Source organism: Mustela erminea, chromosome 15 (assembly GCF_009829155.1).
Source record: "Mustela erminea isolate mMusErm1 chromosome 15, mMusErm1.Pri, whole genome shotgun sequence".
Classification (NCBI taxonomy): Eukaryota; Metazoa; Chordata; class Mammalia; order Carnivora; family Mustelidae; genus Mustela; species Mustela erminea.
This window is the reverse complement of record NC_045628.1, coordinates 46,696,676-46,710,871: the sequence shown is the minus strand read 5'-3', so window position 1 is coordinate 46,710,871 and position 14,196 is coordinate 46,696,676. Positions and strand designations below refer to the sequence as shown.

General features: G+C 40.1%; 1 protein-coding gene across 2 annotated transcripts; it reads right to left on the bottom strand.

The window, feature by feature from the left end:
- Positions 1-3,766: 3,766 nt before the first annotated feature.
- On the bottom strand, positions 3,767-10,815 carry LOC116574292. Of its 2 annotated transcripts, none has more exons than XM_032315000.1 (3): positions 10,090-10,815; positions 4,873-4,988; positions 3,767-4,751 (listed from the first exon to the last, which is right to left on the bottom strand). In XM_032315000.1, the coding sequence occupies exons 1-3, from the start codon at positions 10,530-10,532 to the stop codon at positions 4,648-4,650; spliced, it is 663 nt and encodes a 220-aa protein (XP_032170891.1). In that variant the 5' UTR covers positions 10,533-10,815; the 3' UTR covers positions 3,767-4,647. The 2 variants fall into 2 exon arrangements, with proteins under 2 accessions (XP_032170891.1, XP_032170890.1); XM_032314999.1 differs by having other exon boundaries at positions 4,873-4,998; positions 10,090-10,332.
- Positions 10,816-14,196: the final 3,381 nt, after the last annotated feature.

Below are 14,196 nucleotides of genomic sequence, written 5' to 3'. Positions count from 1 at the left end.
CCACCTCCCTCTCCAGTGTCCATAGAAAGTGAAATCATTGAGGAGGCTTCAGGAGAGTTCTAAAGAAAACCCCAACTATGTACATCTGTTCTGCTCAATAGAGTATATGAAATATTTACCAAAAACAATTCTGGAAGCAGAGAATATTGAGAGACCTATAGCCAGTGACACAAATGAATTCTGACTCCTACCCCCATCTATCTGCTTTCCTTTGGTTACTAAAATGTTTTCCGAGTGTTAACACATCAAGACCAACCTGAAGAAACTGGGGGATAATAGTAAACTCCAGAATGTCTCCTAGATAGCGTAGCTAGACAAAATATAGAATGGCCAATGAAATTTGGATTTTAGATGCACTATAATTTTTTTTTAGTATAAGTATGTCCCATGCAATATTTTTATTTATTGTATGTTTGTTTGCTATATTTGACAACACTACCTCACAGGAATTTTTAGAATTAATAGAGATGTATGAATAACTAAACTGGGTATGTCTTAAAGTAGCAAGACCCAAATAAATATGCCTCAGAAACAGTGGGAAAGTTTTAAAGCCTCTTCTCCCAAATTACCTATTCTAGGGTTCCTATGTCACCAACATAGGCTTTAGAAAGATACATGCAAAGCTGAAATAAGGCAAAAGTCACCTAATTTATTCCCTCTCTGCTTCGTCCCATGCACTCCATAATTCCCTATGTCCCTACAATTGCAAGTGATGGTTTAGGGAATGGGAAGAGAATCATTACACGAGATTGGATGTGACAACCACTAGAAGGTAGTGTCACTGAGAGTCCAGAGGAATCGGACAAAAAAGAAACACTCGCAGGCATGGATCCCCAGCCTGCTAATAGGCTTTTCCTAGCACTGGCCTTCCCTGTGGGGTCTGTGGCTTAGCCCTATACCTTTTTACCCTAAACAGTTTTTAAGAAAAAGGAAAGATGGAAGAAACCTTTCCTAATGAAGTGTTTTAAAAATCTTTGATTTAAATGTAGCAAATCTAGTAAGCCTGCCACTGGTATTCTATTTTGTTAGAGCCAAGATGATGCTCCCTGATTACTGAAGGTCAGCAGTTACCAGAGCACGCCGTGTGTCATACTACCTAATGGCAAGAGTCATACGGTAGCTGAAACATGAAAGAAATGCAGTATATTAAAATCTATCAATCCAGTAGTGAAGAGCCAGCTGGATAAATCAGAATAGACTTCAGATAATCACTATATATGAACCCGAAAATTTATCCACATCCCTATCTCAAAAGCTAACACATTTCATGCTCTTTCTCATATTTAAATCTAGATAAGTGGATTTCCAATATCCTTTGAGGATGCAGCTGTTGTTAAACACTGTGATTTCATATTTATACAGCTCTTCTCATCATAGGATCTTAGGCCATTTTACCAGCATAATTCAGTATTAATAATAATAAAAAAACAATAATTTTAGCTACATTATTCTACTGGGCACCTAGTCAGAAACACATTTATTTTCCTGGGCATTTGCAAGTTCCTGCTTTACCCTCAAGGAGAAAAAGCAGCCAAATCTTCTGATCCCCCAGAGGAGAATAAAGAATAATATAAGGCCAGCCAACAGGACAAAAGAATGATGTTTTCAAACAAACTCCACTTGTGGGAACCACTAGAAAACCATTTTACATTCTCCAGGAAAGAGGAAATTGGTTTGGCAATGTGGTGAAAAATTTGGACAACATTTATATAGGAAAGAAAACCAAGATTCTTACATAGATTAGACTACTCAGATAAATTTATATCTTGAAATTAATGTGGCAACACCCACCCCCAACAGGACTATTAAAAATCAACTTAAAAATGTGTTTTCCGGGTGAATAAATCATTCAACACAGCCTCCTGTATGAGCCTTCCTACACCTTGAATATTTTATCCTCCCTACACTCCAAGATCTTACCCTACCCACCAGTATAGCCAGGATGATGTAGCCAGGATGACTATATGTATCACTGATAACTAATGTCTGATGCAGGAACGTTTGTGCCTAGAAGCCCTGTAACCCCTCCTCATCTCACTGGATAAATCTCATCCCCTTTTTTATTTTTCTTACCCACAGACCATTTACTTAATTCTACCTCAAGCCAGGTGTCTTAGGTACTTACACACCCCTTTTCCAATATTTAACTATAGGACCATAAGCAGAAGGGACCTTGGCACAAAGTACTATTCCCTGAATCGGGCAGTGACCACGGAGAATTTGGTTTAAAATTTATGGGAAAAGGGGAAAAGGAAGTCCACATGGCAAAATGCACAAGTATATCTATTCTGTCTTATAAGCGATATGCAGCCCCGTGTGTGTAAAGATTAGCTGTAAAACTTGGCAGACTCTCACCAGATGCTAACAATGATTTTTAAGCAGTTCAAATAACTTGGATAACTATGCCTCATTAAATGACATAGTGCATGTCAAACACTGTACAGCACAGTTTATTTTGGCTGGTTTGCATATCGAAATCTTGGTACTGCATCATTTCTCCCATTTTAAAATGAAATCTCTTTCTGAAATTTCCTTTTCTTTCCTTTTCTCCTTTTTTCTTTTTTTAAAATCCACACATCAGCCCTTCTTCCCCCAAAATGCGTGTCATTCTCTCAAATCAGGTCACAAAATTGAAGATTTAGCATGCTGGGAAAACAGACTGAATAGTGGACATTATTAGACACTGTGGGATTACTTAAGTAGCTCCAGGAAGAAACTGCATTTCCATGTCACAGTGGTCTGAGATGGATTTAGGACAAGACAACACAAGTAATATGTCTGATGAATGTCATGAATCCTACTAAATCAATTAGTTGCTAAGATATAAGAAAATTTTCTCTACCCTCTTCCTCACCCCCAGTGCTGCAAAGGCCATGAAGTTATCAAGCACAAGGACTACAGCATCCCGCCAGGGTTCAGCTGCTGCAGGAGGCTCCTAAATGGAAAATTACTCTGATTGTGAAAGTACAATTTCAGATGGCAAGCATCATCAATGACACTGAACTTCTCCGCTGAAACTCAGAGAAAGGCCCAAGTGTTTATCCCATTCTAAAGATACAATTAGCTGAAGTTTTTATCTCCACATCTGAACAGCCTAAAACAGACAAGCGCCCGATGAGCATTTCTGGTTGAGAAAAGGATGTGATCCCACACCGGACTGGTTTCTTTTCTTTCCATTAACAGACTTTTTGAATAGGCAGCAATTAATCACTCCTCTCTGCTTACAAAGACAATTAGAGCTTTGTATTCTAACTCCAGTTTGATGGGTATTTAGGGTAAAGAATCATCAACATGGTCAGAATCTTCACCATTAAAATAAGAGTTTATACAGAGTGTAATGACCAAGAAATTTTCAGTCCAAATGAGGATAAGTCATTTCAGTGAAAAGGTTTAAAAAAATAAAAAGAGAGAAAGTTATTGAATCATCTTTGGAGGGTTATATAGTACTAATAAATATATTGTTAGTGATTCCATTAAAGCAGTGCAAAGACCATGCAACCAAGATGGTTTTAATGCATTAGTGTTACTCTAAGAGGCTACACTCAATCCAAGCATTCTTCTACTGTGCTAGACTTTTTGATGTTTTACTTTGGAATTTAATTTAAAAATTAGAATACATCCACTCTCTAAGTATTTGTCCCTTGATGCCAAATGTGATTTTTCGAAAACTTCCAGAATTCATATAGAAATCCATCAGTCAGGTCTGATGAATGAGGGCCCCCAAAGTGACCACGCTGAAATACAACACTCCTTTATGAATAGCGTGTTTATTATGTCCATTCAGTTAAGCAACATTTATCAACTGAGATCTTGCCAGGTGTTAAGTGTCAAGATGGAGACATATAAATAAGAATACACATGCACCCTCCCCCTTAAGGATTTTAAAGTACACTGGGGAGAAAGAAATAGCTACTTGGACAACTGCAGAAAACCACCAAAGATTTATAAACAAAATGCTCCAAGAGCATCTACAAAGGAATGATTTATTTCAACGGAAGAGATCATGAGAGGACTGGTGGAGAAGGCTGAATCTGACGTGGGTCTTGAGAGATGAGTAAGATTTCAACAGGGGAAATCAGTGACAGGTAGGAAAGGAAACACTTGTTAAACAAATGTGATTGTGAAGCCATGACACACAAGAGAGCGCAGAATGTGTTTATGGTACCACAGTTATACTGCTGGAAGTCAAGACTGACCGGTAAAGTAGGAGACTAGAAAAGTGGAAATGTGGCCACTGAGATACCTACAACTGGAGAGGACCTGTAAGAAGATCTATTTCTACTCTACTGTTTTATAGTTGAAGAAGCAAGAAGTCGCTAGAGAAACTCGTACGATCACAAGGATAACTAGACCTGGCCAGAAGTGAATCCAAAGCTTCCACCATCCAAACCAGTCCTTTGCACCACCCCATGTGTTGTCTAGCATCCCATCATGGCAGGTGGTTCTTATAAGCAATAATGAGTTTGAAGTTTTTGAGCGGGACCGTGATATGATCAGATACACATACACTCTAGAAAACTCCAAAAGCAGTGAGAAAAGACTGGAGAGAAAAAGACTGGTTAAAAAGCTTTTGCAGTCATCTAAGTCAGAGATAATGGGAGCCTGACCCAGAATTGTGATGACTGAAATAGAAAGGAAGTGATGGATTCAAGTGTCATTTCGAGGATGAAATTGCTGCAACTTGGTGATGAGAGAGAGCAAAAAATTACAGATGATGATCAAGTTCCAGAGCCTCAGTGAAGGCAGATCACCTGAGAAAGGAAAGGAATAAAAGGGGGCTGAATAAAAGACTTAGAGGAATAAAACAGTTAACTCTGTGTCCCCTTCCGTTAGCTAATGACACTCAGTCACTCAATAGAAGCTGCAGCACACCTCTTTTACCACTCGCCGGTCCCCACTGACGGTTTCTTCGAATCTCCCCCGGATCAGTGTAGTAGAATCTCCTAAGTGACGTCTTAATCTCTGGCTTCACAACCTTCCATTTCATTCTGTACAGTGCTGTAAAACACAAACACAAGGTAATCACATTCTGCTGACACTTAAAACTCTCCACATGCTCCCAGTCATTGAATAATATCCAAGTACTTGTCAGTATTGAAGTTATTGCAAATCCCTTATTTGTTGTCATGTCTTCCTAGTCTATGAACTTTGGGGTTCATTTATGGCAGGGACCTTCTCTAATTTATTTGCGTATTGCCAATGCCTAGCAACGCATCTGTGCTCAAAAATGTATTTTGACCAGTACAAAACCCTTTTACATCTGGCCGTGCCCATTTCTCCGACTCTGGGTCCTGTCTGCCACAGCCCCATTGATCCCTGCTTAATTATCATGCAAGCTCTAAGTCCAGAGACACCGAACTATTTGCAGTTGCCTGAGTATTCGCTTCTCATTTCTCACATTTGTACTCTGTCTTTGCCCCCTTCTCTTTGTTCTTTTTTTCCACTTTGTTGTATTTCCTATAATAACCTATATTCCCAAGTATCAGCTCATAACCCCCTTCCTCCAAATAGCCTTTCCTAACCTTCTTTCCTCCTTCTCATCACACCACTGAGCCCAGACTGAGTAGTCGACTCTTCCAATATGCATATCACTAACACTGCATTTATCTTTTTTTTTTAAAAGATTTTATTTATTTATTTGAGAGAGAGAGACAGTGAGAGAGAGCATGAGCGGGGAGAAGGTCAGAGGGAGAAGCAGACTCCCCATGCAGCTGGGAGCCCGATGCGGGACTCGATCCCGGGACTCCAGGATCATGACCTGAGCCAAAGGCAGTCGTCCAACCAACTGAGCCACCCAGGCGTCCCTAACACTGCATTTATCAAACTGCTTCATAATAGTGGCTCCCCTCTTTCTTTCCACGTAAATGCCAAGTTCCTAATTGGTTCACAGGTCTTCATCTCTGGAAGTAGGATTGAATGACACATGCATTCAGTAAATGACAAAAGAACAAAAGAAAGGAAGGAATGGAGGGAAGGAAGAAAAAGGAAGCTCAATATTTTACATAATGAGTTCTTCAACAGAACATTCATTAAGAAATGTCCAACAGATCCACAGGGTGGAGTGGACAGAAGGTTGAGCATCTATTCCTCTGTCTTCCTGCTCATTACTTTGTTTTACTAGGCCTTCAGAAACAATTCAATAACTAGAGGGTTCATTCTAAGTTGCATTTTAAGTTGTTAGGAAACAGTAAAAACTAATCTTTGAAGGAAAGCCATGTTTTATTAAATACTTGACTTTCTTCATTTCGGCTTAAGGCCTGTAGAATTAGGAAGTCAGAGTATGTCTACCACTCAATTAAAAGGTGCAACTATAAAAAGTAAGTAAGGTCAAATTCAACTCCATTTATGAAGTATTTGACAATTCCCTATACCACTGAAAAAGTGTCACGTTCCTTCAGTTCATTGTCTGGTTGCTGCCTCCTCTCTGGGCAGCTGTGTTTCATAATCATGGTCACCATCATGAAATACAACATTCTAAAAACCAAACTAGAGTCTATTTTTTCCTCTGATGAAAGTCAAAGTTCCTTCAAAAAATTCTTATAGGAAAAAACAAGAATACACAAAATACTTCCAAAAAATCACTGTGGTTAAATAAGGTAAAGCTAGAGGAAGAGGTTATAGTGGTACCATATCATCTCTTAAGACCAGTTTAGAGTGATAGATGGTAAATAAGTTGTAAGAAAACAAGAAGTTTTGTTCTGCAAAGTTCTGCTGTTAGCACTTTTGTTTCTTTGGAGAAGAAAGGAGACCAAAGAAAATTAAAGTTCCTCCCAGGGATAGCAAATATGTAACTGCTGACATTTCCACTCAGCATCTGTTTTGTCTTTTCCTTGTCTGTTTTCATTTTCCTGACAAACCTATTTGACTAGGGTTCTTCATTCAGTCAATAAATGTTTATTGCATGCCTATTATATGAACACAATGGTTAACAAAATGCGTTCCTTGCCCTGAAGCTTTAGCAGGTAAATTTAAAAAAAAAAAAAAAAAAGAAAAAGAGAGAGAGAGAGACAAAATCAAGGTGTGATAAGAACTAAATTGAAGAAGCAGGTGGAGAGAGAAAATACCCTAATCTGGGGAAGGGGGTTTTGGTAAGGACTTCTAGGTGAAGGTCATTGCTAAACTGAGTTAATCAAGCAAAGAAGAGTGGTGGAGCGATGGGATAAAGAAAGATGGGACAGGGGTGCCTGGGTGGCTCAGCGCGTTAAAGCCTTGACCTTTGGCTCGGGTCATGATCTCAGGGTCCTGGGATCGAGCCCCACATCGGGCTCTCTGCTCAGCAGGGAACATGCTTCCCCCTCTCTCTCTCTCTGCCTCTCTGCCTACTTGTGCTTGTGGTCTCTGTCTGTCAAATAAATAAATAAAATCTTTAAAAAAAAAATGGGACAGAGAGACAAGATTTTCCTACCTGAGGGAACAGTATCTGCAAAAGCAAGGAAAAGCGTATTTTGAAGAGATTGACAAACATATCAGTATCTTGTAATATATACTGTGATAGAAGAAGAGATAGGAGAAGAGTCTGAAAAGATAAACAGGATCATGAAAATTCTGATAGGACAGGTAGGAGTTGGATTTTATCCTAAGGACTGTGGGTGGTACTGACAAGTTTTGATCACATAGTTTGGGTTTTAGAAAGACCATAGGCTACTAGTGTAGAAAAAGACAAGAATTGAGACAGTTGGGAGATTGCTCTGATAACCTTGGCAAGAGGCAATGATGGCCTAACTCAAGAAAGCAGTGATGACATGGAAAGACCTGGATAAATTGGGATGGTATCAAGGAGAAAAAAGCTGTAAAGAGGCTTGATATGTAGGTGTGGGAATTTAAAAATAAGAAATTGGCCTCCAGGTTCCTTATACCCTGTCTCTCTCTCTCTCCCTCTCTTTTCTTTTCTTCTTCTTCTTCTTCTTCTTTTTTTTTTTAATATGATCTATGGAACTTAAACAATGATGTTGGTCACACGTCATATGAAGTCATCCAAAGTAGCTGGGAGGGCTACATCTAGCTGTTTCTATTGGTGGGGTAAGAATACTGATAGAAGAAATGAAATTTTTTATCCATTTAGCAGGTATCTTTTCATTGGTTTAGGAAAACAGAATGTTCAACATTGTACCTAGGATGTTGAATGAAAAATATCCGAAAAGTTAAGAATAATAATAACTGAGGGGCACCTGGGTGCCTCAGTAGGTTGGGTGGCTGAGTCTTTTATTTTGGCTAAGGTCATGATCTCAGGGTCCTGGGATTAAGTCCTAAATCGGGCTTCCCGCTCGCAGGGAGTCCCTAGAGGAGTCTCTCTCCATCTCCCTTTGCCCCTCCCTGCTGTCCAACGGCCATGAGGATGCATGCGCTTTCTCAAAATACATAAATACATCTTAAAAAAAAAAAGAACTGATATTTGTTTTTATTATTATTCCCCATGTAAGTACTAATAGTTCATAAGCCAGCCATACATGCCTTGGTGAATCTGATGTGTTTCTGAATTTAATGTTGCTATTTCTGCTCAAAACAAAAGGAGTTGCTATAATTATTATTTCATATATAAGTTCATGTCTCATGATTCTTTCTTTGAACCTATAATTCAAACAAACTTCAAGACTAATCATAAGCCTTTCAGTTTTTTTCCTCCAAAATCTGAGACTAAATTTAAATTCTTCTCACATTTGCATGAAATCTATATGGAAAGTACAGTTCCCTTCTAAGAGATGTCTCACCCAAAGATAAATACAAGCAAATTTGAAAATGTCCCAAGCATTACCCAGTCTCCTTTTTATTATATCAGCCATGAAACAAACAACAACAACAATAAAAAACATAGGAAAAAAGTTCTTTGTGCCTTGAGAAGGCAAAGAGGAATAGCAATGAAAATCTAAACATACCACCTTTATTATGCTAAGTGAAATGAGTCAGAGACAAACAAATATCATATGATTTCACTTATATGTGGAATCTAAAAAACAACACAAAAGAACAAACAAAGCAAAACAGAAACAGTCATAAATACAGAGAACCCATGGTTGTGGTGGGTGGGGGGGGCAAGGGGAGGATTAGGAGGTAGGCAAAATAGCTGAAAGAGATTAAGAAGCACAAACTTCCAGTTATAAAAGAAGTAAGTCATTGGGATGTAAAATACAGCATAGGAAATATAGTCAACAATATTATAATACCTTTGTATGGTGACAGAGGACGACTAGACTTATCTCAGTGAGCACTGCATAATGTATGGAACTGTTGAATCACTATGTTATGTACTTAAAACATATTATATTATATTATATTATATTATATTATATTGTATATCAACTATGTTTCAATTTAAAATTAGTTAATTTTTTAAAATGCAAACAAAATCAAAAATAAAACAAACATACCACCCTGATAGTCTCCTTTAAGGAAATAAAAGTAACACAGACTTCTGATAAGGTATAAATGCCATGGGGTACTAAAAATATCAGTTACATAACAAGAAGGGAAACGAGGCAAGGGAGTTGCTCATAAAGAAAAATCTTCCCCAGTCGCCACATAACAAACCAACCTGCATAATACTCAAAGAACTTTATTTTTATACTGCCCCTTCTCTGAATGATCAAAAGTACTAGTCCAGTAAATGCGTATTAAGAGGTTTGAGTCTAGGAAAAACAACTAGATGACCAAACTAGAAAATTCTCCAATACATCAGAACTGTACAATAAACACCAGGGGTATTTTAAGTTTCTCTGAGCAGTATTCATTGGTATTGCATCCCTAAAGAAAGAAATTGTTTTAGGGGCACCTGGGTGGCTCAGTGGGTTAAAGCCTCTGCCTTCCACTCAGGTCATGGGTTCAAGCCCCACATTGGCTCTCTGCTAAGCAGGGAGCCTGCTTCCCCTCTCTCTCTCTGCCTGCCTCTCTGCCTATTTGTGATCTCTGTCAAATAAATAAATAAAATTTTTAAAAAAGAAAGAAATTGGCTTAAATTTTTGAGGTAAAACTCTGTTTTAAAAAAAAACAAAAAACAACCCCACGCTATTTTTAGAGAGGTTAGAAATTAGACAAACGCCTCCCTTGATCTAGCACCCTACCTTGTTAGACTATAAGGGCCCTTGTGAATGTTACCTTCTGTGGAAAAAGCATCTTTGCAGATGTGACTTAAGTTCAAAGTTCTTGAGATGGGAAGATGTCCCCGGGTTATCAGGGCGGGTCCTAACTGCAATTCTGTATTGAATCCGCAAGAGATTCGATACAGAAGAGGAGAAGGTAACCAGGCCACAGAGGCAGAGACAGCGGCCATGCGGCCACCAGCCAAGGAACCTCTGCATCACCAGACGCTGGAAGACGCAGGGAATGGCTGGTCCCCCAGCGCCTCCGAAGGGGGCCCGCCCCGTCGACATCGTTTTCAGCCCAGTGAGCCTGATTTGGGACCTCTGACCTGCAGAATTGTGGGAGAATGGATTTCTCGTGATTGAAGCCACCAAGTTTGGGGATGCCTTATACAGCAGCCACGGGGAGGTCAAACAGAGGCTTGGGCACGTACCGCCCGGCAGCGAGACTAGCCTCATCCCTCACTTTGCCACTCAGCACTTCTCTGGCGGCGACGATGCAAGGTGCTCGCGCCGGGGGGGTGTCACCTCCCTAAAAGAGGCGGAACTTCCACCGTTTTCATTGCAGACAGCCTCCGGGGCACCCTCGCCACGGAGGAAACCCAAACTTCCCTCCCCAGAGGCAAACGGAACGGGCCTGCGCGCGCCGCTCAGTAGCAGAGTCGGGCGGCGGGTAGGGGACTGCCTGCCTTTTCGGGACAGTGAACTGCTGCCAGTCGCAGCTGAAACCATTCTGGGAGCACGTCCGTGGGTATGACTCACTGGTGAGGAGAAACCAGACAGCCAAGTGTGGAGCGCTGGGAAGGCTTCCAGGGAAAAGGCTCCTCTCTCGGGCCGGCGATTCAGAAGCAATGTGACTTTGGGCGAGTTGCTAACCTACTTCACAACAGTGTCAGAGGGCCGCTTTGCAATTAATTTGTAAATGCCCTTTGGCCCGCAGAAAATCCATTCAGCCTGTGAGATTTTTACCTCCCAGAGCTGCTGATTTGCATACCATGCAGCTCTGCCCAGGAAACAAGCGTCTGCCCGCATTAAGTACGAATGCAGAGTTCTCTTAAAAAACACAGATTCCCTGCAAGATCTCAATAAAATGAAAGAAAGGAAGAGGGAGACTATTAACACTCGTTTTGGTTCCACTGGCGAAGCCCCGTTTGACATATTCTGATTGTGTTTAGCAAACAGGTATCCGGGTAAGCATTTATTTCCTTGGACACTGAGGCGGTTGGCAAATTGCGTTCGGATGCTTTCGGATCCTCAGGAAAAGAGCATTGTATAAATCCAGGGAACTATTATGCGAGAGAGACAGAGCCTTTATCTCCCGGTCTTAATAAAGAACTAAGCATAAGCCGTATCAGACTTCTGGTTCAGACACCAAATTGACCCCTCTGGGAGCTCGGCAAGTCTCAGTCTCCTCCCTGCCTTATAGAGCAGTGGTAATAAAAGAGCGTACACCCAGGATTAACTAAAGTTCACATACTGCCTTGAAGAGAAAAGTCTTGATTTAAGTCCTGAAAATTTATATTAGTGGGAGGGGAAAGACTAGAGAGGGGCAAAAGGAATGGAAAGTTACAGAAAGTTTTAATGAGAAGTAGAAATTGAAGCAGGTCTAAGGGAAAGTTGAGAGATCAGATGCAAGAAGGTAGGGGGTAGGAAAAGTGGCCAAAAAAAGAAAGACTTTTCTCCTCCATCTGTGTTGGCTTAGGCATGTTCTTCAAGTCCTACAGGGAAGTATATCCTTCAGCAACAAAAGAAAAATGATTCCAGGTGGAGAAAAGGCAGCAGGAGAATATGAGAGAGAGAGAGAGTGACAGAAGAAAAAAGAGGGCAAAGAACAAAAAGGTTAAGAGAGGGTAAGGGACATAATAAGACAATAGAGAATGAAATTCATAGCATCTATAACAGGATCTAGGAGAAGAGCCCTTTCGTCCCCAATACATTTTAAGGGCAAGAATTGTTGCCCTGATTTTATGAAGTCAGAGCTGGTGCGTGCTGTCACCCTCCTGCTTCAAAAGTGATTTGACAAGACCAAATGGAGGTATGGTCTAGCTTCTTGGCATATGGCAAAAAGAAATATTTGACTCACATTCAGAATTCCTAACATAAAATACACTGACCACCCGACCAGTGTTTGCACACACACTCAAAAACAATTTGGCAGAATTCCATTAAAAAGTTGAATACAATTAAATTGGTTTCTAGGCTTCTATAATCAAGCAAATGGTTAGGTTTTTTGTTTATCTGTATGTTTATTTTTTTAATCTCAGTTGTCTAAGCTTTACACAGATGTAGCTGATAATAGAGCCTGCAAAAGGTAACATTTTTAAATTCACCTAAATTGTTAGAGGCAAAGGTATTATATACCTCATTTTGTTTTTGTGCTAGACAATTCCAAAACCCATCTCATGGTTTTATAAAAACCTTGGCCAAAATCCACCAGATAATAGTCACATCTCTCTTTGTGATGTGAGGTGTAATGGGGAGCAGAGAGGGAAAGTGACAAAATTGTACTGTACCACTCTCCAAAGGAAAGACAGAATGTCCCCAGCTCCTGTATGAGCAGATCTCAGATTACATATCCACTCTGCCATGCTCCGATTTTTCAATAGTACACAGTTCTTTTACCCTGTCCCAAATGGATAATTAAACTGTATCATCTGTGTAGTGTTTTTAAGATATAATGATCTTATTTTTCCAGCAGCATCATTCATTTATGGGACAAAAGAATCGGGTAGGATCCAGTTTAGGAATAGAAAGCAGGCCAGTTATTTCAACAAAGGGGATTTATACAAATGATGATCAATTAGGTATTACAAAACCAGAAACGTGGAGGCATCACAGATAGTTAAGCCTTCCCCTAGGCCTGGAAAATGAGGAGAGATGTTAGAAATGTTAAACTGAGTTGAGCTGCATGGTCCAACATGGTAGCCATCATTTGGTTTTAGCCAACATTTGGTTTTGAGCAACTTAAGATGCCACTGCTCCAAACTGAGATGCACCGAAAGTATAAAATACACACCAGATTTCAAAGACTAACTATGAAAAAAGGAAGGTAAACTATCCCTTAATAATTTTTGTATTAATCATGTTGAAATGACAATATTTAGGGGTACATTGGGTTAAATAACATATTTATTTTACCCTTTTTTTTTTTTTTTGCTTTTTTGATGTGACCACTTGAACTTAAAATTTTATATGTGACTTGCATTTTCTTTCTATTGGATGGTGCTGGCTGACAGGCCTAGAAGAAGGACCCCATGAAGCTGGACTCAATCTTTTGAGAAGGGAGCTGCAGGATAATATTAGTGTATCAGAGAGAGGATGCTGGGGTTGGTTCAAGCTGTGTGAAATATGCAAATTGGAGCCAGTAGTCATCCCCCCGCCCCCCAAAGCAAAGAAGTGCTACTGCAGTGTTGCTGACAGGCTCCCCAGAAAAACAAGGAAGAAGTCTTTTCCTTTCCATTCTTTGCAGTTTTCCTCCATTGTTCCCAATTGGCAGAGCCAGCTCTAAGGGAGAACTGGCAGACCCAACTCTAAGGGAGAAATGGGATTTGCAGGGTCCCAGTGCCAGGTGGACAAAGCAGAATATGGAAAGATGAGTTTGATGTTGAGAGGTGAGTAGCTTCCTCACCATCATAACAAATAGTCATTGTCTGTCAGGCTTGGTTTTAGATATCATGGACACAAGAATGAACCAAATTCTCTGTCCTCATACAACTTGCATTCTAGGGAGACAAGGCAGACAATAAACAAATACATACACGAGCTGATTTCAGAGAGTGATACCAGTTGTGAAATTAAGAACACAAGGTCATACATTAGAAGGTAACAAGATGAAAGGTTGAGGTTAGGTACTGCTTTCGATAATGAGGTCAGGAAATGTCTCTCAAAGATGACATTTGAATTAAGGTCTGGAAGGATGGAGAGGGGAGGAGGAGAAGAAAGAGGAAGAATTCCAAGGCAGAAGGAATAAAATATGCAAAAATCTCTGGTAAGGGAATGGTCTAGGATCATAGCTGATGCATAATCGTCAGGAAGAAAGATGACAAGGGATGATTGGGACTGGTTACGTAGGGTCCCTGCAAATCATGGTAAGTAATACGGATTTGAACTTAATTGCTATGGG